Source organism: Sander vitreus, chromosome 2 (assembly GCF_031162955.1).
Source record: "Sander vitreus isolate 19-12246 chromosome 2, sanVit1, whole genome shotgun sequence".
Lineage (NCBI taxonomy): Eukaryota > Metazoa > Chordata > Actinopteri > Perciformes > Percidae > Sander > Sander vitreus.
The window spans coordinates 17550167-17575307 of record NC_135856.1 but is presented as its reverse complement, the minus strand read 5'-3'; the positions used below and the strand labels follow the sequence as shown (position 1 = coordinate 17575307).

General features: G+C 40.9%; 2 protein-coding genes across 2 annotated transcripts; both read left to right on the top strand.

The window, feature by feature from the left end:
* The first annotated feature begins 15760 nt into the window (after positions 1-15760).
* On the top strand, positions 15761-19891 carry LOC144537603 (transcription factor Sox-10-like). The gene is made up of 4 exons (XM_078281338.1): positions 15761-15872; positions 16210-16891; positions 17264-17535; positions 17697-19891. Exons 2-4 carry the CDS (start codon positions 16452-16454, stop codon positions 18482-18484), a joined length of 1500 nt encoding a protein of 499 aa, XP_078137464.1. The 5' UTR covers positions 15761-15872; positions 16210-16451; the 3' UTR covers positions 18485-19891.
* Positions 19892-21864: 1973 nt separating this feature from the next.
* On the top strand, positions 21865-24781 carry rnaseh2a (ribonuclease H2, subunit A). Its single transcript, XM_078281327.1, has 9 exons — positions 21865-21955; positions 22281-22416; positions 22603-22674; positions 22886-23012; positions 23106-23193; positions 23419-23556; positions 23753-23840; positions 24074-24197; positions 24409-24781. The coding sequence occupies exons 2-9, from the start codon at positions 22290-22292 to the stop codon at positions 24560-24562; spliced, it is 918 nt and encodes a 305-aa protein (XP_078137453.1). The 5' UTR covers positions 21865-21955; positions 22281-22289; the 3' UTR covers positions 24563-24781.
* Positions 24782-25141: the final 360 nt, after the last annotated feature.

Genomic DNA, 25141 nt, shown 5'->3' with positions numbered 1-25141 from the left:
CCAGTGTCAAAATCTAGTTATGTGTGTTTAAACAGAACAGAAAGCAAATTTTAGAGGCAGGGTGATTGCACACAATGTTTTTGAAAAGACACGACAGACACGCATTCGCTCAGGGTGACACGTCACGGAGCTGAAAATAATTCAACTTCAGAAAAGCTGCTTCATGAATCTGCTTCATGAATGTACTTTGAGAGGAAAAAGGAGAGAGACTGGCAGGCTGAACACAAAGGCACACTCCCACTGACACAGTCTGTTGCTAGCTAGCTTACAGCTAACATCTGTACACAGGACCGCCAGCAAGGGGGAACAAAGGGTCAGGTGTCCCGGGCCCTAGGTCAACCTTTAAATAATCTAATCTTTTCTTGGGCACGAGCAAGACATACAGCGGCCCTGTCTGTACAGTCGGTGCATCTTTTGCCGATTCGGGGGTGAAGTTGCCACACTATTGCATTTTTCATTTGGTTCGGTTAGCTTTCACACTGCACTTTGTCAAAGGCATTAAACATTGTAAACACTAATTATGGATGTATGTGCACTCAGTCCATGAACGTAAATGTAGCAAGCTCACATCGAAACAAATATATTACACTTTAAAGTGTAATATTTTTATTTATTTATTTTATATTTTGTTTAAAAACAAAGACTTGTTTTACAATACTTTTAACTGATCATAGTTTTAATTAAATATTAATATTGAAAACCCTGTAGTATTTCTATAGTGTTATATTATTAAATTACTTTATTTAATTTTTAAAAAATATGTCAGCGATTCCAACCGCATACCACTAGAGGGAGCTTGCGTACCACCAGTGATACTTTTAGCACAGTTACGGTGGATTTCCACCAACTGCGGAATGGCTGCGGATCGGCTCCGCCGTCCTTCAATACCAACAACAGTTTGTTTCAGGCCTGTCTCCGCCCATTATGACGTTTTCAAGGTGTAGTGCAGGAAATATGATCCGCCGTGAGCACGGTGTATTTTATTTTTAAAATTAACCAGATGTTTTATTTTGTTTCTGTGCTTGACTTCCTGTCCCGCACAATCTGCCCTGTGCTGAATTGCTGCGGAGCTCTCCGGCATCCATCAAAAATAGACGCTCTGCGTATCTGCTCCGGAGGGCTGCGGATCGCCAGAGCTGGGACAGAGTCGGAACGCAGCCGTTCCGTAGTCAGTGAAAATACACACATTGACTTTAATGGAAACCTATTGACTCTGCCGCCGTTCCGGAGCGGATCCGCAGCCCTTCCACAGTTGGTGGAAATTGGGGGTTAGAGAACTAGTGTTTTAGAAGAAGGCGAACGAGCAGCTAACTAGTCATAAAGTTATAGTTTGCTCCGCCTCAGCCCTCCTACTCTACAGTGTGATGACAGCATGTGGCTTCTTTCCTCTGACTGGTAGCTATGTGTCCCCCCTCCCCACCGCTCCTCTTGCTGCTTGGGAAAGTGGCTCTGAGCATAGACAGTATATAAACTGGACCAACAGATCCCGTTGCTCTGGACGGAGACCAGTGAAGTATATTAGAAGCACTTTTCCGGTGAGGGATGAGCTTTACTGCGCAGCTGCAAACTGAGCTTGCCGACGTAGATGTGACGTGAGCAACCTGTCGTTGTAAGTTGTAAGTCTTCTGGTAGCTGTGCCAAGAGAAATCTCAATCATTCCCAATCTTGCAGAGACGGAGAGCGTAGGTATATGTAAGGAGATAACATAGGCACAGGCTAATTATTGCTAACTAAAATGCTAGTTAACATTAGTAATTAAACTTAAACAGCTAATGTAAGTCGAAACTGCCTGCGAGCTTCTCCTGTACTGTACGGTAATTTGTCTACTATGCGACAGAAAGTTGCGTGGTTAAGACACAATAGTCTATTTTAGACTATTTTTACAAAAACTATGGAGCCATAACGTGAGATACAAGGTAATGGAGCCTTTTATACATTGTCGTGTTTCTTTAGAAATAAACAATGGACAAATATAGTCTTTAAACGCTCCAGATGTAAAGTTATTCGCTGTCAAAGTGACGTGAAAATGAATAGCAATCAATGGAATGCTAACGGGGGGTGAGTGCTAGGTAGCATCAAAATGGCGCCATAGGAGCTATGCTTTGTGGATGCTCGCTTACCCCCTTGCTAACTAGTCCTTTGCGTTCCACTTCCGGGATTGCTCCGGTGCTGCAGGAAATTCCTCTGGATGCATGTATTTGCTGTTTCCTTCCGCTTTCTTTGTGTTGGAATTTTAAATTCGGTGGATTTATGAGGACTATTGTTAACTACTCCTCAGAGCGCTGCATGGTAAATTGAGACAGCTAGCTAGACTATCTGTCCAATCTTTTCTCTCGCACAACTATTTTGCAGTGACTATGTGCGGAGTTTAGCACCTCCCATGACGATTCTGATTGGTTTAAAGAAATGCCATTAAACCAGAGCATGTTTTCCTCCCATCCCCGAATGCTGTGTGGAGTAGCCAGACTCTCCTTCAAGGCGCTTTGGAGGAGGGTCTGGCAAAGCAGACAGCGAGTGAAGGAGATGGTGGACCTGATGAGAGAGAGATAATTATGTGTTGTTACACAGACTACCAGCGATGTGTGGTTAGAACAGCTTATGGATCTGAAAGTTATTAATGGTCCCATGGCATGACAATTTCACTTTGTGAGGTTTTTTAACATTAATATGAGTTCCCCCAGCCTGCCTATGGCCCCCCAGTGGCTAGAAATGGTGATAGATGTAAACCGAGCCCTGGGTATCCTGCTCTGCCTTTGAGAAAATGAAAGCTCAGATGGGCCGATCTGGATCTCCTCCTTATGATGTCATAAGGAGGAAGGTTACCTCCCCTTTCTCTGCTTTGCCCGCCCAGAGAATTTGGCCCGCCCATGAGAAAGAGAGAGACATCATGGCTTTAAAACAAGCGAAGCATGGCAGTTGGACAAGGCCACACCCCCACCCTTCACCTTGCACCCCCTCTCTCCTCCTCAATAGCATTTAAAGCTACAGACAGAAATGGAAAATGAAAATGAATAATTTTGGGAAAGAGACTTCAGATACAGTATTAGGGGACCACTAAGGCCTATATAAAAGCATCCAAAAAGCAGCATGTCATCATATATTAGTCCGTAAATTGTGTGCAAGGTTGAAATTGCAGGCTGGTCAATTTTTTTGTTTCAATGTTTTTGGTTAATTTCCTATATTTGGGTAAAATCGCTTTCTCCTAATGATATGCGTTCTCACATGTAATGAACCGAACTCTAGTTAACTTAGAATGCGAACCGAGACCGCCGTTTTTAAGCTGACCAGAGTTCGAATGAGCTTTCACACTAACCAAAACGAACCGGACTATCCGACGAAACGCTCCAGGGTTCGTTTTAAATGGACCAAACAGCTCAGGTGTGAAGTGAAAGCGTCCTTAGATCATGAGTCCATGAACCAATCAGAATTCAGCAGCATTTGAATAAGACTCCTGACGAAGCCGATTAAGGTCCCGATGTCCCGATCAGAGCGTGTTTTAGCAGCCTGAGGCATAACTTTGTGACTCCCTGTTGTTGCTATGAGAAGTGATCCCTCCAAAAACTCTGTTGCTAAGCAATCATGACAACATTTTATACAACATGTTGTGAGGCTGACCTCCGCAGTGTGCTGTGTCCACTGTACCTGAAAGGAAGTTGGACACAACAGAGGCCAAACAGCTTATTTTCGCCCTTGGGCCTCTAAACATGTTAATTTGGCCATGGAAACAGGACAAACACAACAACCTCCATCACACAGAAATACAGGGCAGACAGGGATTAAAGGTGAAATGCTTTGGGAGGAATAAGAGTGACAAAATGAAAAGTGTTGACAGAGGGAGAGAAACCATCAGGAGGTACTAAAGTCAATTTAACTGTAATGTGGAGGACAGAGTGTTTCTGGCTGTTGTACAAGCGCCCCCATGTGGTTAAACAGTTACACCACAGTGAGCAACAACGCCAAATTACTGAATCATGCTGTTGTATTGATCACTGAACTGTTTTCTATGTGGGTTGGCTGGTTTTGGTTATCAGCATCAGGACATTTATATTAATATGACTGATATTAAAATGTTACCAGTTACAAGAAAGTTTTTCTGGTAAATGGGCACTTTGAGTAGGCTTACTTTAGGACGGTAGTTCTCATCCTGCGGTTAAAAGCTTTCTCAAGGAGTCACAAGATGCTGATTGGATAGGGAAAGGTATTAATAAACTATTAAAAAGCACAACACAGAGGGGGACCAAGTCCAGATCTGAGGCCAGTGTCTTGGTATTGCTACTAATACGTAGACTTGATATAGATAGAAACACTCTGGCTGGATCTCACTTTCCGAGGAGTGAGCATCGATGAGGGATCACAGGGGAGCTATAAGCGAGGATACACAAGAGCAGCCTTCCTGGAAGCAGTGCAGCCAAAAGGGTCGCTAACTCCGCCCATACAGCTGACAAATCCATGTGACGCTTGAGAGGAAAGGACATCTTATCCATCTAAACACATTTGCTCGTTTGCTCTCTCCTCCCATGATTTCCTTGCGTCTCTCCCATGCTTCCTCGGTGGGACAGACTAAGACGCAAGGAAGGGAGTGTAAGTGGAGGAGCCGGGGATGCAGCCCTGGAGAGGAAAGCCACATCTCCACACAGGAAGTACCAGTGCTGAGACTGTGTTGCTGTGAGGTGACCGTACTAACCTCTGAGCCACTGTTCCTCATCAACATGATGGATAATTAGAGTGATGTCATGCTCTAATTACCCCCTGCTGCTCTTTTCTTCTGTCTTACATCTTTACAATCCGTCACAAGACCAAACCGGTGAGAACGTCTTGGCTCAAATCGTTGCATGATCGGTAAACATCCAAGAAACCCCCTCATTTTGAAGGGCTTAAATATCGTCTCCTGGCCACTCCAACAAGTTATTGCCCTTCCCGTCAATCAGCTTCTCTACCTGCTGTCATCCCATCCTTCTCTCCCCAGCAGTTTTCTGATGCTGGTTAATTAACCGGACCGCCACACCCCCTGTCATCAGTGTCCGTGAGGCAGAGCAGCTGGGTGACCTCTGTGACCTCTCTTAGGACTTCTAATGGCTGACTTGGATCTGGCCTAATAAGGTGGTGTGTGTTCATCCTCATGTAGGTTAAGTGTGTGAGTGTGTGCGTGGGCTTTCATGTGTGTGACACCCTGTATATCTGTGTGCCCTCTCTTGGCCTCACTGGCTGTTTGTGGCCTCGGGCTGTGTGACCAGAGCCGGTGACAGTGTGTGTGTGCTCAGCAGGGGACAGTATTTAGGCACTGGGAGCTGTGGCCGGGGGATCTCTGGTTCCATAATGAGCTGTTGTGTGTTGTGGAGCTGTGAAGCAGCTCGCTGGGTGGACAGAGGAGCATTGTGTGCTGCTCAACACAGCTCAGCTCAGCAGAGGCCTGACTGATCCAGGCTGGGAAGCACCACAGGGCAAACATCTTCTGGATACTTCTGTCTGTCTGTCTGTCTGTCTGTCTGTCTGTCTGTCTGCTAATTCTCCTGTCTGTTTGCCCTCTTCTATCTTGTATTTCTACTACAGGCTGACATCCACACAGTCAGTCACGTTTAAACAGCTAAACTGTGGCTTTTATTTAAATATTAATGTCCTGCTGGCTTGTAAATGCAATGTCCCTGGTTCAAGGCTGGGTGGGGATCTTTGTTGCAAGTTAACCCTCAGTCATTTCTTCACTGGTGCCGAATAAAAAAGCAGTACATTGTACTTAAGTACTTTACTTGAGTATTTAGATTTTCTGCTACTTTATACTTCTACTCCACTTTGATTTGGAGGCAAACCTTGTACTTTTTACTCTACTACATTTATTTGATAACTTTACATTACTAGTTTCTTTCCAAATTGACTTTTTATTGCAAAAGATAAATCAACAAATAAATTATTATAGGTTAAGCAAGCCTTAAGTATATAAAGTAATTAAAATTAGCTACACATACAGCTGCAACAGTAAAGTGATGAACACATTAATGCACCACTAATTATAATACAGTGATATAATATATGACTCTAAAACGGCTCATTCTGTATACACGATGCAAATACCTTTGTACCTTCACCTAAGTACGGTTTTTAATGCAGGAGTTTTAATTGTAACAAACTATTTTTACTATTTTTTGCCGTCAGATAAAGGCAAAAATGCCCCCCCCCCCCCAAAAAAAAAACTTAACAATTATTAATAATACATATTCTCATGTAATTTCATATAAGGCTGCATTACCAAGTGATCAAAGGAGGTAAATGCCCAGAAGTTACAGCTTTATAGTGTTTGGAATATACAACACTAAAATACAAAAATTATAAAAGCTTTAAAGTAATAGTTTGACATATTGGGAAATATCTTTATTCACTAATCCCCCATAAAACCACAATGTGTCACTTTTACAGCCAGGTCCAGTCTTTATGCTATAGGCTAAGCTAATTGGCTGCTGGCTAGCCTTTTGTTGAACGGACTGATATTAAGAGTTGTAACTCTTGGCAGGAAAACAAATAAGCAGGTTTTCCAACATGATAAACTATTTCTTAAAGGTGAGTCCGGCTTTATTACCAACCCTGTTTGGAAGAGGAACCCAGTGTCGAAATCTTGTTTTAGGACTTTCTTCATTTCAGTTTTGTACTAATATGTTTCATATTGAGTACAAGCACAGGATCTCATTTTTGACTATGTAGCAGGTTAATCCAGTCCTAATTTTGTGAAGTTAGTTGCTGCATTTTGCATCTGAATTTTGAATTTGCTGTTGTCGTTTCGAGTTCTGCTTTTGTTTTGTAAATAAGGTCAGGTTTTTTTTTTTCTTCTTTTTTGCCCTCTTTTGCTGAAAGACAAATTAAGTGTATTCAACATTTTGGGCATATCATTAATTTCACAATGTCCTTCTTTATCTCTCTGTTGTTCATTTTCTTCTTTTCCTCCATTTCTCTCTGAGGCTGAAGTTGTAGCAAAGAGATGCAGACGCAGCAAACCACCAAACAATAGGCCTTTCATGATGCCCTGCAATGCAATGATGATCCTTAACTGGAATTTGTAGTTTTGCATTTTTTTTTAAATACACAATTTTCACATCTGATCACAACATTAAATTTGACTACCTTACGTTCAAATTTAGGATGTATGATTCAGGTTTTACACCATATTTTATGGAAATTTCTAAATTTTGTATTTGTAACGTGACCAAACGTCAGCAGCCCACCAAGTCAAATGCATTACACATTCACTTTGATTCTGATTATTGCATGCTTTCCACTTGTCCATCTGTCTATCTGCTCACCAGCCTGTCTGAGTGTGTGAGCCTGAACACCTGTCTGTGCTGGCAGCTTGTCTGTGTCTATGTACAGGCATCTCTCTGTGAATCTGACCAACGGAAAGCTCTCTGCCCTTTACAAGCTGTACATTCACCTGCTATTGTCACACAAGGGAAATATTGGTTGCTCATATTCATTCATGTCCACAAGAAACAGACAAACAAAGAAATAAACAAAGAATAAAAATGACAGACATGCGTAAAGTAATACATCAGCATATTTCTCACTCTTTACTCCCAAATATCCCATCAATCTCTCTGTCTTGTTGCCTTTTATCTCGCCCTCTGCTCTGACAACAACAGAGTCTTTTATGTAGACATCTTTTTCTCAGACCCCTCAGGCCCTTTTTCTCTTTCGTTCACACAGACTAATTAAATGTTCTGAAGAACTCATGATTGGAAAGTCTGTGCTACGTTCTCTCTTTCTGTTTTTGTCTCTCCCTCCCTTTCTCATAAAACAATCTTATGAAATCCATTTACTTGAGTTATTGCCCCTAAATGTTTTATTTTTTTATTTTTTTTTAAATGTATTTATTTGGGATCCCCATTAGTTGTTACCGAAGTAACAACTATTTTTTTGTCATCAAAGATGTTTTTAAAATCAAGACACAAATGTTTTTGTTTTTCATAAAATATATATCACTTTATTTGTGGTTTTAGATCAGTTAAAGTCAGACACATATAAAACCATATCAGATCAAATATGCCATGTATAGAATTTACAATGTTACAAATAACAGGGTGCATTTAATAATTTGCTGGTGCTTTACTTTTTTTAAACAAAAATTACAAAGTGCTTTACAGGAGGAAGAAAAGAGAATGATGGATTAAAAGAGGCAGAGAAGGTGAATTAGTTTACAGCCCACAAAATAAGTTAGAAAATCATGAGAAAGGCGAAGAAAATAAATTAGTTTTAAGATGCTTCGTAAAGAGCCAACAACAGTTCATGCCAATATAATTCAACACACACTGTATTGTTGATGTTTTCTACCAAAGACGTGACAATGAGTACCAGAATAAAGAGGCATAAGTATGTGGCGCCAGCTCCTCAGAAAAGGTTATTCCATTAATGAATTAGTCAATCAATAGAAAAATAATATCTGCAACTATTTTGCTAATCAATCAATCAATCGTTTGAGTTATTTTGCGAGCAAGAAAATGTGAAAATAATGCCAGATTTTCTCCAGTTCCAGCTTCTCCAATAAGAGGGCTTTTCTTTGTCATATATCATTGACAACTAAATATCTTTGGGCGTTGGTGTTGGTAGAACAAAACAAGATATTTGACTTAGACTCTGGAAGTTTGGATAGGCATTTTTTCACTCGTTTTTGACAATCCGATACTAAAGAATAAGAAGTCCTGACCTGGGAGTTCACCTGGGTTCATACGGTCCCATTCTACTCTTTATTTGACTTGACTTTGGTTTACTTTGTTCTAATGTTTAAAAAAAGAATCATATAGAGACACTCAAGCAATCCAGGCAAGAAAATAAAGAAAAACAAGAGTAAGAACAATTAAGGAATATTCACACGTTTAACAGCACAGTTTCATATTCATATAGTTAAATATGTTCAAATATCACATTTACATATTTAATCTGAGAGAAATGCAATATCAGTTGAATCATATTCTCATAATTACGTAAGGGAAACATTTCCAACTGTGGATTTTATCTTGGCACCACCACAGGGAAGAATTTTAAGTGTAGCTAACAGCCGACATATATGCATGACTAAACGGCGTGCTGGCACGTATGACTGAGGGGCAAAACTGTCATAGAGCCCCAATATGAATGCCACCATTGTCCATGTCACCATCATCCCCATCTTCATCATCACCATCACACTCTGACTCTCAACATCCTCCTGCATTTGAGTCAGACGCACAAATACAAGGTCTATTTCTGATTTACATTTCTTTCTCACGCTTGTACTTTATTTTTTTTCTCTCCATGTGATTCTTATCTCTCTTTTTCATCACTACCACAACTTACTTTTAAATTTCTTTCTTTATCTCTATGTTCATTTTATTTCGCTCCATTTCTCTCTGAGGCTGAAGTTGTGGCAAAGAGATGCGGACACAGCAAACCACCGAACAATAGGCCATTCATGATGCCCTGCAATGCAATGATGATCCTGCTCTGCCCTCCACCCCCCACCCTGCACCAGCCTCCACAGCTGCACAGGAATGTGGTCCAACAAGTTACCCGCTCCCCCTCTTCCCTGCCGCCCGCCACCATCGCTACCACCACCTCACCAGTGCTGCCGCCATCGCAACCGAAGCCCCTCTTCTCCCAAATAAAAAAGACAGAGAAGGCAAGAAACTATAGAGGGGGGGAAACTCTTCAGACGGAGCACAAAGAGAGGATTCATGCTCGGTCACATACACTCCCAGAGAAAAAAGAGGGGGACCCATTTAAGTGTGGTGCAGCTGCACTAATTTACTGGGTGAAAATGGGAAAAAAAGAAGTGACAAAAGGTCAGATAGTAGAATCATTTTTTATTCATCCCCATGGATGGCGTGTCACTGCATCATCAACACTTACAAAGTCTGCATGATGCATAAATCAAGTGATGGAGCCAAACACCTGCAGCCCTCAGTGGGATTAAATCCACCAGTTAGTTTCAAGCGTAATTTCAAAATAGTAAAAGTAAGATATTGAGCCACTCAACAGGTCTCTTAACGTATCTCATAATCTGTTAGCTGTCTCATAGCCTGTCTGCTGAAGTCCCAATAGAACCCTTGTTTTACACACATTTTTCATTCCATGTGTGAATACTTCAGATGCCCTTATGTTACAGAGCTGAATGCTCTTGACACACAACACCTCAGAGGTGAAAGAAATGTTGCCTCCCTTTTTTAAGGATGTCTTTAATTATAGTTTAGGTCTCAGCTGGAGGACAAGTTATTGACCAACAGGGTTAAAGTCTGATTCAAAATATATGAGTCACATGAGGTTCAGTTTTTATTAAAAGTCTATAGTATCAGAGCTGGAATTCCCCTGGGAAAAGCACTGACCTCAACTCTTTTTCACCCAAACCCTGAGAGGAAATGGCATTTATGAATTAAGTGCAGTGTTTTACACAAACCAAGAAAATGCAAAGGGAAGCCGAAGCATGAGAAAAGCCCCTGTATAAACTTTACGTTTTTTAATCTAATAGGGACATTTGGTGATGAAATCTGAGGCTACGAAAGAAGAAAACATGCTTCTACTCCAATCCTCACCATTCCTGACATATCATTTCAGATCCTTTTGTCGAGTTTGTCATCATTCGGAACAAATGACGGCATTCATTTCAGGCCAAAATGTGCCTATTGACATGGGAATGAATGCTTTCCACCAATTATACATCAGTTTAATGCAGAATGTGACCCAGCATGTGAATATTTGACCGCTGTGCATGCTCCTCTTATCTCACACTCTCTCTCTCTCTCTCTCTGTCTCTCTCACACTATCTGCATCTTTCTGTTTTTCCTTCTCTTGCCTTTTCTCTCCATCCATCGTCAGATTTCAGGAATTTCCCCTGGGGGTTGTTCAAGTATTAAGGCCAAAGCAAAAAGGGCGTTCTCTTTTTCTTTCCTCTTCTACTTTCTTTGTCCTTCCGCCATCTGATCACCTCATTTTCTATCTGAAAACATCAACAATATAAAATATTCTTCAGTAAACCTTGAATTCGTCCCCTAAGACGACTCAATTTCATCTCACTCACACATGAAAAACGGCTGCCCATGACTAAGTGTGCACCTGAAGGCTGACTCTTTGACCTCCCAGATCATGAGACCTTGTCCTCCCATCTTCTCCCCTCTCTCCCCCAGGAGCCGCAGGAAACTGGCTTCTTGTGACCCAGTGGTCTGTGCAGCCATGGCGAGGCCCATTACAGCAGTCACATGGCAGGTTAACACAGGAACTGATGCGACCATGTGAGCTCTATTTTCTAACAAGTTAAAGCTGCCCGAGGGCCCATGATATTCACACAGGGCATACAAAATGCCTGAAAATGCACAGCAAGTTTAGATTCCAAGCCAAATGCAAGATTACTGTTGTTTTATCGGAAGGCTAAATATGAAATGAATTAGCTGAAAGAATCACACAGCTGGTATGTCTTTGATTAGATTTGGGTGACAGGTGGATTATCCATGAGTTGTTTGATTTCCTATAAAACAAGTTGGTTACATTATCTTAAACATGAGCTTGAAATTAGATGATAGCTTTGAACTTTTGAATATTGATCACTAAAATGTGTAATCTGTCAATGACCTTAAACATCTTTGAAGCTTTCAATTCTAGAAAAAGATTCTTTAAAACTTCTAAAGCACATTTACAGAACATGAATATGAGCAAAAACACCAGTTTGATTGTCAAAGTCTGATATTAAAGCATATGATTTTATATGATGCCAGAGGAAGAAATGTAGCCTTGAGGTTATTAGTAGTAAATAAATGAATGAGTTGATTATGCCCTTATATTAAATCAGTGCTGGGTGCTCATATTATTGCTACAGGCACTGTGGGTTCAACTGAAGGAGTTTGACATCTACTTTTTCATTTAAACTTGTAATTTTTCTCAAATAATCAAATTGTTTTCACTGAACATCTACAATACAAATAGGCAGAACATGCATTTAAACTACAAAGTATGGAAATATAAAGTCAATATTGTTGACAAAAAGGCCTAGCTATCTAAACTTTTTAGATAAACATTAGGCCTATTTTCCAGGCTGAAGAGCAAAAGACCTGCAGGCAAACAAGGAGGAAGTGACAGTAATATCACAAAACCACATACAGTATTTATCATAATTAACATCTTTAAAGATGAATCGAGATTGTCTTAGAGCAACTTAAGTATAACGTGAGGACTTCACAAGTATTTAGCAAGTTTCTGAGGCCTCATGAGACAAACTGATTAAAGAATGTACCGTAAAGCACTGAAAAGTCCACCTCTTTCTTTGCATTTCATTCGTTAAAAGAAGAAATACAGACTAATTTAATGTGTAAAAAAACCATGGTAAATTAAAAATAATGGATATAGGACTTCATCAAATATCGGACAACAGCCTATTTTAAAAGCCACTTTATTTTCAACTGTTTGTTCGGTTATTACACATTTTAATAATGTATGCCGGCTACATTAATAATATATAGACCTATACACGCCTATATTTTTTGCGTTTCAGGGCATGGCAGTCAGTTTGAGCAAACAAACGCTTTTAAAAAGTTCGTTTGATTATTTTGTCTCAGTTCCAAAAATGTGATCATTTTGTTAACACACATAGGCCTAATCATAAAAAAAAAAGAAAATTTGGCCTGAATACATATTGCATTATCCTTCAAATTATTAACACAGGTTGCATATAATTGTTTTCATCTCAGTATATTTTTCAGTAGCCTATAACAAAAGATACTTCTGTAGGATTCTAAATTTCTAAATCTCCTTTTCCAAACAATTTCTTTAATTTACAACATCGCCAACAAATTGTAATTGTAAAATACAAAGCAGAAACTTTACAGCAACAACACTGTAACCACCACGAGAAATAAATAATTGTTTAATCAATAAGTGAGACAACTACATTGTCATAGTTTATAGCAATAAAGACACCTAACGCCTTATGTTATTAAGAAGTCGCGGAATAGGGCCTTTAGCGTATCTTATGTAGCCTTTAGGGCTATTTTTAACTCAGTATCCAATTGATTAAATGCAATATTTAATGGAATGTTTTAATTATTACATTTTCCGCCACACTGAAGAAATAGCCTAGAAACCCATCTTGCTCCGTCGACCAGACTCCCCGGGGGGCCATCCAGCTTCACTAACTAAACTCTAACTAACTAACTAACTAACTAACTAACTAACTAACTAACTAACTAACTCTAACTAAGCTTCCTCCAGCCCTCTGATCTGTACAACGCTACCGAACAAGCCGCAGAACGACACTCTTTGCTGCAAAACAATCCTCCTCATATCAACCGGTACAGACAAAATCACTCACTTCACGAGCCTCGGAGGCCTCACGCAGGATCCCTGTGGTGCAGGTTCGTCGGTGGGGTGCAGCATGGAGGTGTCCCCCTCCTCATCCACCCCCCCCCCCCCCCCCCCCCCCCCCCCCACCTCCATCACCAACCCATCACCCCCTCATCCCCCAAACACAAGCCTCCTACCATCAGCACCTCCGAGGCCCAGATCCAGGTGCTGTAGAGAGTATTTAGGGACAGAAAAGTGTCGGAGCGGCAGAAACAGAGAGATCCATGCGTCCCGTCTGCTGCTGAGTATTTTCTGTGTGCGCGCGACTGGTGTCTATGCTCGGACATAAAGGGGCAAAGATGCACACATCGCTCTCTGTTATCATTTTTTTTTCCCATGTTTGCAGCACAACACTGCTTTTTGTTCCCCATTTTTCATTTACGAGGGTTAATGGATAGAGCATTGGGCGTTTGATCACATGGCTACAATTCACCTGAGATGAAGACAAAGAGAGCAAAGAGAGAGGAGAGAGAGAGAGAGAGAAAACCGAGAGTCAGGCTCAACATGAGAGGCAACGGACACACAGGAGTTATTGTTGCATTCATTTTCAGTGTGTGTGTGTGTGTGTGTGTGTGTGTGTGTGTGTGTGTGTGTGTGTGTGTGTGTGTGTGTGTGTGTGTGTGTGTCCGGGTGCGCATCAGATGCTCGATTCTCTTCCTTCCCATTAGGCCATGCTTTAACGGCACAAATCATGGCCTACAAGCATGTACAAAGCAACGTTTTCACTGCTGCAGTCTTCATCACAAAAAGATGACGAAAGAAGAAAAAGTCTAGATGGATTTATCATTTAATTCATTTAAGAAATTTGTTTTAAGAAATGTTTTCAATGATTAGTCAATCGGAAGCAGCCACTTTACTGTTGCGTTGCTTTAAAAAAAAAGAATAATAAAATCTCCAACCGTCTGCAGCCTTCATCTCTTTCAGCAGTTTTTTATTATTATTATTGATCAGTTAATTCTAGTTCTATTTGAATTAAATAATTCCACATCCGTCTGCATTTCAGATGTAGCCTAATAACAACCAGAAAGTTAAAGTTGATAAGTTCTTCAAAGTTAAACTGTGATTTCTAAAACACTTTTTCAGCAAACGTGTGACCTTTGAGCATCACATTGTTTTGCCATTTGACTTAATAGAAACAATAAAGTCTTGCCACAACACTACCTGTCACACAATTATTTTGTATGTGTGACATCATCATTGTGGGCGTGGTTGAAAGTCCAACAGAGCCTGGTTGCCATGTGTTGAGGACTCTATAAAACACAAGCTTTTAAGTTAATTATAAGATAGCTAGCTAATAATACACATTATAGTGTATTACTCATGCTGTGTCTGATCACATTTTAAAATTAAAATAACACGTCATCTTTGCTTTTCCTGGATATCGTACTTTGAGCACTGTCCAGTGAACAGTTTCAAGGTAAAGGTGGACGCTTTTCTAAGAATGATAGCCTACATAATCACATTCTAATTCAATAGTGTACAGTAGGCTGTGGCTCAAGATGTTGAAGCTAGAGTTTGGTAGTTCACATGTGATCAAGGATGTCAAAATGTTAAATCATCATTTATTTTCAGAATAAATGATATGCACAATTTCACATGAACATAACTTGACATGACGGGTTTGTTTAGTGCCACATTTGCCAAAAAGTGGCCCACTTTTGCTGTAGCGAATCATCATACCCTTCCTAACTAAAGACTTTTGTAAAAGTTGCATTGAGGATTTATTTCATCTTGCTGGCAGGCCAGAGTGTGTAACTGTGTAATGAGAATGTACTTTACGTTTATTTTTTAAAGATCATAATGCTTTAGAAAATAATTTTATGGTCAGATAGAAAAATAGATTAGTTGTAATTTTATGACATTATTGATCACCAACCCCAATATAGCCTACCTGATTAATTATTATTTATTTACAAGGCTACATTTTTTTAGTTTACTTAATATCTCTCTGATAAGTTTTACAAGATTTTATTTTTTATTATAGATATAAAATTTCAACTCAAAATTGCTATCCTTTTTCCCGGTATCAAACAGAATCCGGTTAAATCAGAGATTTTTTTTTTTTGTGGAACGTGACCACACGAGGCAATAACTCTCTTCATGATTGTTTATTTGTTTGATATAACATGTCAACACGTCCAACAAGGCTGGCCTTCTCCTGCCTCTAAATGGGCGCACTGTAGAGTCATTTAAGCCACTCCGATGTAAAAATCTCACCTCTTCTCTGTTGGAAATGTTGCAGTGATGGACAGACGGGCATTAACAGTGTGTTGCTCCCGTCCAATCACAGACCAGCGGGATAATTAAGGGACCAATCAGAGTGCGGCGAGGTGCTGGGGGGCGGGGCTGGCGGTGTGCTGGAATGCTGCCTCTCTGGGAATGTTTTCCACTTTCAATCACTTTTTTTTTTTCTCCCAGTCCTCCTCACAAGGCGCTCTTTAAGCTCCGGTGTTGCCACACAGAGCAGCCATTCATCGGCTCTACAGTCAGCCACACACACTCCCATGTTGAACCACTGGACATCTAAATTGGTAAGTTATGTAATTTTTTTTAAACAAAATTTTTGTGATAAAAGGAAATATATTTCATATCAGTGCCATGTTTGTGCCTGTCGTATTTTTTTTTTTTTATTGGAAAAGGTTTAGCGTTAATTTGGCTTTGATTAAAAAAAGAAAAATCTGTATGGATGCGGTTTTTTTCGTCCAAATAGCATTATCATTATTAGGCCATTATTATTGGCTCCGCTAACTCTCTTAACCTGTTTGGTTTGAAGTACAACTAAAATTAGGCGTAGGCCTATATATTACCACCATTTGATTAATGAGTGAATTACTTAATTGTTTCTATTATACTTCATATGGTTTATAGGTGTAGGCTAACTGCTTTTGCTGAAACGGATTTCCAGCTGACGAAGGAAAGGATTTGGACACCTTTACGCAGCAGTATGGCTTTGCCCGAGAAGAGTCAGCAATAACTGGGATCTTCGTAGACTCCAGACATCTTATTCAATTTAAAGAATTAATTACACTGAATCGTTTGAACTCTCTCTAAAACCAATTCTGCATTTGCGGGTTGTCTTGCCATTAGTTGAAAGTTTAAAAAAAAAAAAAATGTCCGGAGAGGAGCACAGCCTGTCCGAGGCGGAACTGAGTCCCGGAGGGTCAGACGATGGTCACTCACTGTCACCGACTCAACCCGGAGCGCCACCCCGCCAGGACTCACCTCTGACCGGGCCGCCGCAGCAGCTGACCTCGCTCTGTGTCGCGGATGGCAGCGAGGAGGATGGAGGCGATACAGCCAAATCGGAGATGGAGGACGACCGCTTCCCGATCGGCATCAGGGAGGCGGTCAGTCAGGTGCTAGACGGATATGACTGGACACTTGTGCCTATGCCGGTGCGCGTTAACAACGGAAACAAAGCTAAGCCCCACGTCAAGAGGCCCATGAACGCTTTCATGGTGTGGGCGCAAGCGGCGAGGAGGAAACTGGCCGACCAGTACCCTCACCTGCACAACGCGGAGCTCAGCAAGACCCTGGGCAAACTGTGGAGGTTTGTATGGGGTGATTGTTCCACAAAAGAACAGTGTGGCCATACAGTGGCACATTTCCTGTGTCGCCTGTGATGTTAAACTTGAATGTAAAAAGTGGGCAAATTATGAGATCAAGCTGGTGATTGTAAACAAAGAAAACATCGAAATCAACTTGGTGTTTTTTTGTTGTGTCCCTTTAATTTAATGTAGCCTATACTATATAATGTGTAGCCTACTAAATGCTATCATAAATGGCGAGTTTTACCCTCTTTATCCTCTGCGCACGGGATTGAATTCGTTTTATTATTTTAAGACATATTCTAAGTAAATACTTTCACATTAATTCAGAAAGTCTGCAAGACTAAAATCACTCCTTGTTTCTCTCCCCCCAGGCTGCTGAACGAGAGCGACAAGAGGCCATTCATCGAGGAGGCGGAGAGGCTGAGAAAACAGCACAAGAAGGACTACCCGGAGTACAAGTACCAGCCCCGAAGACGCAAAAACGGCAAACTGGCTACTGCTAGTGAGTCTGATAGCCAGGGGGAAGGGGAGGCCAGCCACTCCCAGTCACACTACAAGACCCTTCATTTGGAGCACAATGGCGGGGCTGGTTCTCCCCTGGGTGACCTGCACCACCACCACCATCACCACCACCATCCTGCTGGTAGGAGTCTGGACACCACAATCATAATTTACATTTTGACATTTCAAGTTATATTTGGTCAAAAAAAGGGGACTATAAAAAAAAACCCAATTTGATCTAAATAAAAAAAGTAACACTTCAGTTCATCTGACCATGTCTGTCCCTTTTTGTCTTTCCTCTAGGTCAGGGTCACAGCCCACCCACGCCCCCCACCACCCCAAAGACAGAGCTCCAGTCTGGGAAACTGTCAGATGCCAAGAGGGAAGGGGGAGCAGGAGCGGCCGGAGGATCAGGGGGGTCCAGGGGAGCCCTCGGGGTGGGAGCTGAAGGAGCATCCGGTGGTCCGTCATCATCGAGTGCTAAACCCCACATCGACTTTGGCACCATGGACATCGGCGAGATCAGCCACGAAGTGATGTCCAACATTGAGCCGTTTGACGTAAATGAGTTCGACCAGTACCTTCCTCCAAACGGTCACCCGCAGAGTGGAACCGGGGCCCCTGCAGCTGGATCCTCTGCCTCGTCATATGCCTACGCCCTGGCTGCTGCCAGCGGGCACTCCGCGTGGCTCTCCAAACAGCAGCAGCAGCCTCAAGCCTCTCCGTCTTCCTCCGACCCCTCCAAGGCCCAGATCAAGAGTGAGTCTGTGGCCGGGAGCCACTACGCAGAGGCCTCATCCTCTCCTTCGTCAGGCACCCATGTCACCTACACCCCGCTCAGCCTCCCTCATTATGGCTCCGCTTTCCCCTCGCTGGCCTCTAGGGCTCAGTTCGAGTACGCAGAGCACCAGGCCCCTGGGGCGTACTATGCCCACTCCAGCCAGGCCCCGGGGCTGTACTCAGCCTTCTCCTACATGGGCCCTACACAGAGGCCTCTGTACACTACCATAGGAGACCCCTCCAGCGTGGCCCCCTCTCACAGCCCCACGCACTGGGAGCAGCCTGTTTACACCACACTCACAAGACCTTGAGGGAGACCAGCTGAGCAGAGGGAATATATGGGAAGTGTGTGAGTGGATCTGTGTGTCTATGGGTGTGCAAGTATGTAAGCGTGTGATAGTGTAGGTGTATGCGTGTGTGTGTGCGCCCGTGCCATATTGATGTTATATTAGAGGTTTTTACTTTTTTAGCCAATATAATGCAAGATGCATCCACGGGGCCTTACACAGTTAAAAACAGCCACAAACTCGCACAATATAAAGTGTGAAAGATGGATGGGTGAACTGCCAATCAAAAATTAAATAAACCTTAACAAATGTGTGCCATCATAAATGTATAAGTTGGGATGTACAGCAAGTTTGTATACAAGAGGTAGATGAGTGCGACACTGAGAGTGAACAGATGTTGCATTGATGAGTGACTCTGATTTGACCCAGACACAACGGGTTCAGACTGACATAATCAGATTTTATTAACCAAACTAAAGCAGATGTTTTTTGATGTTATTGTGTTATTTTATATGAGTAGTAAGTTTATTGTCATTGTTGATATCCTCGGGTGTAACTTTATTGTGACTGATTTGATATTACACTAATAGCCTACATCTGCACCACTGCTTTGGGAAAAGCATGTTTTGTTTCAATAAGATGTTCCCTGGCCAGAAAAGGAAAGTTGCAACCTTCTTTTCTTTGTAGATAGCACACTCTGTATTTCTGTTCTGTAATTACATTGACTTCACTGATCTGAAGAATTAAGCATTTAAGGGGAAAATAGGAGAAAGAGAGGGAAAGAGAGCTCTTAAAGATGTATTTCAGCCTAACACTTAGTCTCGGACACATACCTCAACTCTATTCATTTTGTGCCAATAGCAAAGGAGAAATACGACACTGGATACCTTATCAAATAATGCCGAAGGTATTCAAAAATGTAGAGCAGTAAACCTCCGCGTCAGTCTTCCTTTTTGCTTTTTAAGTGCCTAACATTTTGCTGATTCACATCTGATTTTTCCAATAACGGAATTAAAATCTATAAATACAAATTCTCAACCAAATCTCTTTAGATAATTGGCCAGCTTTGGGTCCTACTTAAGGATTAGAATCACATGTACGACCGCTCTGCACTGCCTGTAGGCCAAAAGCATGTTTTCGTCTCTACAGGTTTTTTTCCTACATTGTGCTCAAATAGCCCTCTTCCTCTTCAGCAATGTGAATAATGGTCATTACCACAGGCTTCACCTTTATTATGTGATGCATACTTTATCATTTTATACTGACCCTCTTACCATGTAGTTATTATTTTTATGTAAGTAATAATGCATTGTGTGTCACACCTTTGCTTCTTCCATTTTGTATAATTCTGGATAGTTTTGTAAAGTGTTTGCTATATTCACTTAAGTATTTTGCTTCCATACAAGAAAAGCAATGTTGAAATTTTATTGTTGTCATCTATTAAATGAATTTATTTATAAAAAAAAAAAATCCTGTATAAGAGCGTTATTTATGCAGCAGCGATGGCTATAAGATAACAGAGAGCAGTAAGTGAATGGTGAAAAAATTAATCAACACCACGTTGCTGACATGTAAACTGTAATAACAACACAATCAGTGCCCCACCAACCTAAGCTGTTTAGTGTGTTTGTGTGTGTGGTAGGCTAAAATTGACTACTAATTCCCCACATTTAATCGGCTGGGGACTGCGTGTTACTGAGAAAGACAAAGAGAGCCATTCAGCGAGGGAGAGGGACAGAAAGAGAGCAAAGGGGTGGGTGTAAAGAGCCAGAGGCAAGGCCAATTTCAGCTCAGTAACCAGCATACACTTGGACTTTTGTACATGGCTTTCCTTTCACTCTACCCACTCCTCTCCACCTGAGGCTCCCTCCCTGCCTCCACACTTAGCTGCTGTTTAAACCCATTCAGCGGGCATCGGAAATCAGAGTGTCAAGTTCATTGTAGTGGGTTTGTATGTGAGGGAAATGTAAAACAAAGATGATGTAAGACGTGGTGGTCTTTTGCAAAAATAAATATCCGAGATGAGGGGTGAGAGAGAGCTGCAATTAATTTTAGTAGAAAAGGAAAGGTTATTCACACAGCAGTCCAAACCAATGAAAAGCTGTTCATTTTCACCATAAATTACAGAAGCTACACTTGGATTGATTCAACTAATCACATAACGTGATTCACAGACACTGATAGAATCATGTCGTGAGCACAGAAAGAAAAAAAGAAAATGGTGTTGGGAGCTGAAACTAATCCGAAAACAAATATAAAACAGGGCAGTAATACTGTAGGCCTATACCAGCTGCGGTTCCAGCTTTAGGCCTCAGGCCTGCCTCTTCTCAAAAAACAGAAACAAACATTGAATTGCATAAAACAGATAAAACAGTAAGAAAGGAACTATTAGAGAATGGAACATTTATGTATGATTACTACTAATCCCTATTGTCATTAGGGGTATAACGATACATCGATCTGGATCAATATATCGATTCAATGATCCACGATCCAATTTTATCGATGCAAAGTGAAAATACCGATACATAACATCTGTAAGATGCCCCTTTGTTTTAGAATCCAACATTATATTTATTCTTTTTATTAAAAACAGTAGTTTGTTTTTACTTTAAATGTCTGAAAGAGCTCAGTAATAAAATTGTCAAATCAAATTTCAGTTGCTTTTTTTTGAGTTAATAGAAATGTAGCTGTGTTAAATGGGCTTATGTATCCTCTCATATTGGGAAAAAAGACAGAAATGTAGCTGCCACCTTCCTGACAGCTTCCTGAGCATGTCTAGCTAGCAAGTTTCATATGATACCAGATACCATTTTATCAGATTGTTAAGAAGTTTTAATCTGTCTCTGATGAATAAATACAATACAAAAAAGAGATAAGGTGAAAATGAATAATAATAATAATCAATGTGGCTGTTAATTTACACAATCACTGTAGATTTAGATACAATTCTATGTGAGTACTTCATCTTACTTTAGGCTACTTCAACTAGCCTACTCTACATTTCAGATTGAATAATTGTACACTTTACTCCACTATTATTTTTACTATTATTTGACAGCTGTAGTTACTTGTTACTTTGTAGATTAAGATTTAACATAAAAAAAAACAAGGTTCGTCTTTTAAAATGCACTGTTTTAGATTTATCTAATCAACATCCAGCTATAGGCTAACAGGTTGTTTACAGTTATTACATAATATAATATATAGAACAAACACTATAAAAGGGGATATTAAGATATAATCAATACTTTGACTTTAAGTAGCCTATATTTTGATGAAAACACTTTTACTATTTTGAATGACTTTTACCAAAGCTTTACGTATGAGAATTGGTACTCCTGACCAACTGGTGGCGGTAACGCACCAACAAATGTAAAGGAGAAGATTAGGAAGAAGCGTGTGACGTCATTCCAGGGGCGCCAATTTTCTGCAGAAGTAGAAGCCAGAATCACAACAGGAAAGTTGTGAAAGGTGTTCTCCCCGTCTAAATAGGTACGAACTTGCGTTGTTCGGATATCATGATATATGCTGCTTTAATGATTTCTCGCAAGAGCCTAAACTACTCGTTTAAAGAGATTGTTGTTCTGGTATAAATGTCAGTTTGAGTAGCTCGTTAGCAGCGAGACTAGCACTCAGCTAACGTTAACGTTTGAGTTCGTAAGCAACGTAATACAGGAACGATTACGTTACAAGAGCTGGAGCTAACACGTCTGTGTGTTCGAAATCTGTGTAGCTATATCATGGTACATTGTCAGGAGTTGTACATTGAGTAACGTTAAGACTTGAACATAAGTATTTAATTTGTGTTCTCTTTTAGCCAGCTGTCATGGACCTCAGTCCCTTTGAAACAGACAACTCGGTCAGCTGCCGACTGTCCTCTCAGATCCCTGATGTCTGCCGGACTGAGGACTGCTGTTTGGGCATTGACGAGGCCGGCAGGGGGCCTGTGCTGGGTATGCTGTTTGCTAGTTTTTCCGTAAACTAAAACTCAGTGTAATTTAAGACTGCATCCTCACATCTTCTGTTGCAGGTATCCATTACTTATCATGGAGATACTGATTTTTGTTGTATTGTATCACTGCATTGTGTGGCATGTGCTCCCCATCCCATATTTACAGTGTTTATGTTTTGTGATCCAGGGCCCATGGTGTATGGAATATGTTTCTGTCCAGTTTCCAAAAAGCAGAAGCTGAAGGAATCGAAAGTGGCAGGTAATCCTGTTGGCCTAGATCTGTGCAAGGATGTTGCAGTCTTTCTCAGCGTGATGCTTTAAACTCATGCTTACTGCTATCTTAATGAGAAAAATGTGAAGTTAGTCAATTCTCAGTCTTTTTCTTTGTCCAGGTAGTAAAAATACTTTATTCAATAAATATGTATAATAAGCAAAACATCTTTTGATGCATTTTGTCATTCCCTTATCAGATTCAAAGACTCTATCAGAGGCAGAAAGAGAGAATCATTTCCAAAAACTGGATGAAGCCAAAAGTTATTTAGGCTGGGCTCTGCAGATTCTCTCACCAAACACCATCTCTACCAGCATGTTACAGAGGTATGGGGCACATACAGTACTATGCACACAGACCGTTTATTTTTTTTAAACTGTTTTATATTCAAACCCTGCCAAAATGTCTGCTTTTGTTAGGACAAAGTACAACCTGAACGCTCTTTCACATGATACAGCAATTGGTCTAATACAGTATGCCTTAGACAGTGGAGTACAGCTCAGAGAGGTATGTAAACAAGTCATTCATGTGAATATAAAGGTGCACACCTAATGCTTTTGTTGGACTGTGTCTGTGAATTGTGTGCTATTCATGTGCTGAAAGTCATAAATACATCAACTAATTCAAGATGGAAACATTCAACATTAGACTCAATCATCTTTTTTTTTTTTCTTCTTTGCTCTTTCCTGTCTTACTTGGCCTGCCCTCCTCAACCTCCCTGGTTTTCTGCAGGTATTTGTGGACACAGTTGGCCCAGCAGAGAAGTATGAGGAGAAACTTTCAAAGCTGTTCCCAGGTATAAAGGTGACCGTGAGGCCAAAGGCCGACTCCCTCTTCCCCATCGTCAGTGCAGCCAGTATCTGTGCGAAGGTTAGTGACCACCAGCCACCTGGATCTCGGTTCATAGTTGTCATGACATCTTGCATGGATGTCCTAGTTACTTCAGTGGTTGTTGATTCAGGATCATAGAGCTAACAATTGCTGCTGCTGAAAAGCTCCGTATCCACATTTTAAGATTTGTTTAAAATCCGTCTATAGTTTTTCTGATGCTATGTGCTGATGTCAGGTGGCCAGGGATCGTGTTGTAAAGGGCTGGAACTTTGCTGAGGACCTGGGAGAAGTGGATGTAGACTACGGCTCAGGATACCCCAGTGGTAACAGAAACCATTAACGGCTATTATAATCATTCCATAATGACATCCATGTTTTAGAAATACTTAATATATTTAATAAAATCAGTATTTGAGCGCACTTACCCAAATAACCTATTAACAGGCATTTCCTTTTTGAAATTCTGTGTCATTGCTAATGTTACCTAAACAAGACTAAGATAGTTATGAATGCATTTATAAACTGCATGACAAAAAATATCCCTCTGCATTTTCAGACCCCAAGACTAAAGCGTGGCTGCTCAAGTACCTGGACCCAGTGTTCGGTTTCCCTCAGTTTGTTCGATTTAGCTGGAGCACTGCCCAAACCCTGATTGACAACAAGGGTGTGACTGTCCACTGGTAAAGAGCCTTCAAACTTGAATTTGACCAAAGTTATTGGATGTTTAAATGTAGAGAATGCATGCATGCGTGCGTGCATGCATATGTGTGTCTCAACCCTTTTGATTTCCAGGTCATGTTTAATGTCTGTGCTAATCCTTTCGCGTTCAGGAGAAGACCTAACCACAGTGTAAAAAAAATCGGTGAATTGTTTTGTCAAATCTGTCCTCAGGGACGATGATGACGAGGATGGGGAGAAGGCGGCCCAGCGGCAGAACAACCGGTCCATGTTGGCCTACTTCGGTGCATCAGCTCGAGGTAACGACCAAAACCCGACACACCGCTTCTTTACTGAGCGGAGGCTGAAGAGCCTCGACACACTCTGAAGACAACACAGTAGAGGACACGCACGTACAGGAAATTATAAGCTCTGTGACATTTTCTTAAGCAGCCCAAACAGTGAGTATTCGGCACGAATGTGGACTTTGATAAAACATTGTTTGTATCACCAATGCAGACGTAAATGAAGATCTTTATTTGTCCTTTTTGTACCTGTTTTTTTTTTTTTTAATTTTTTATATACATTAAATAATGTTTAAAACTCATGTTTTGCTTCGCAAGAGCCTTTGTTTTAAAATTCTTCACCATACTTGCAAAAGAAGGAAAAAGGCATAGTTTAGATATTGTTGCTATCTTTAATGCTAATACTGCCCTCTGGTGGCAATATGACAAAAATGCACCAGAGGTTTGATAGGCATGTTCAACATGAACCATTGTGTGTCATAGCACAACCACGTTCTGATGGCTGACATAGACAAATGCTACATATCCACCATAATATGACAAACGTGGAGTGAAAACCACTCAGCACAGTTTGTTCCACATACACTGAAATCATAGTCACTCATCATGTATATCACATTATTTAGGCTACAGTACTGCATAAGGATCATTGCTTATTATCT

Bases quoted from the DNA above. Each gene is read 5' to 3' on its own strand.
- LOC144537603 (XM_078281338.1), top strand. From the start codon at position 16,452: ATGTCCGGAGAGGAGCACAGCCTGTCCGAGGCGGAACTGAGTCCCGGA. The intron at 16,892-17,263 runs GTTTGTATGGGG...CTCTCCCCCCAG, and splicing joins ACCCTGGGCAAACTGTGGAG to GCTGCTGAACGAGAGCGACA. The intron at 17,536-17,696 runs GTAGGAGTCTGG...TCTTTCCTCTAG, and splicing joins TCACCACCACCATCCTGCTG to GTCAGGGTCACAGCCCACCC.
- rnaseh2a (XM_078281327.1), top strand. From the start codon at position 22,290: ATGGACCTCAGTCCCTTTGAAACAGACAACTCGGTCAGCTGCCGACTG. The intron at 22,417-22,602 runs GTATGCTGTTTG...TTTGTGATCCAG, and splicing joins CGGCAGGGGGCCTGTGCTGG to GGCCCATGGTGTATGGAATA. The intron at 23,557-23,752 runs GTTAGTGACCAC...TGCTGATGTCAG, and splicing joins CAGCCAGTATCTGTGCGAAG to GTGGCCAGGGATCGTGTTGT.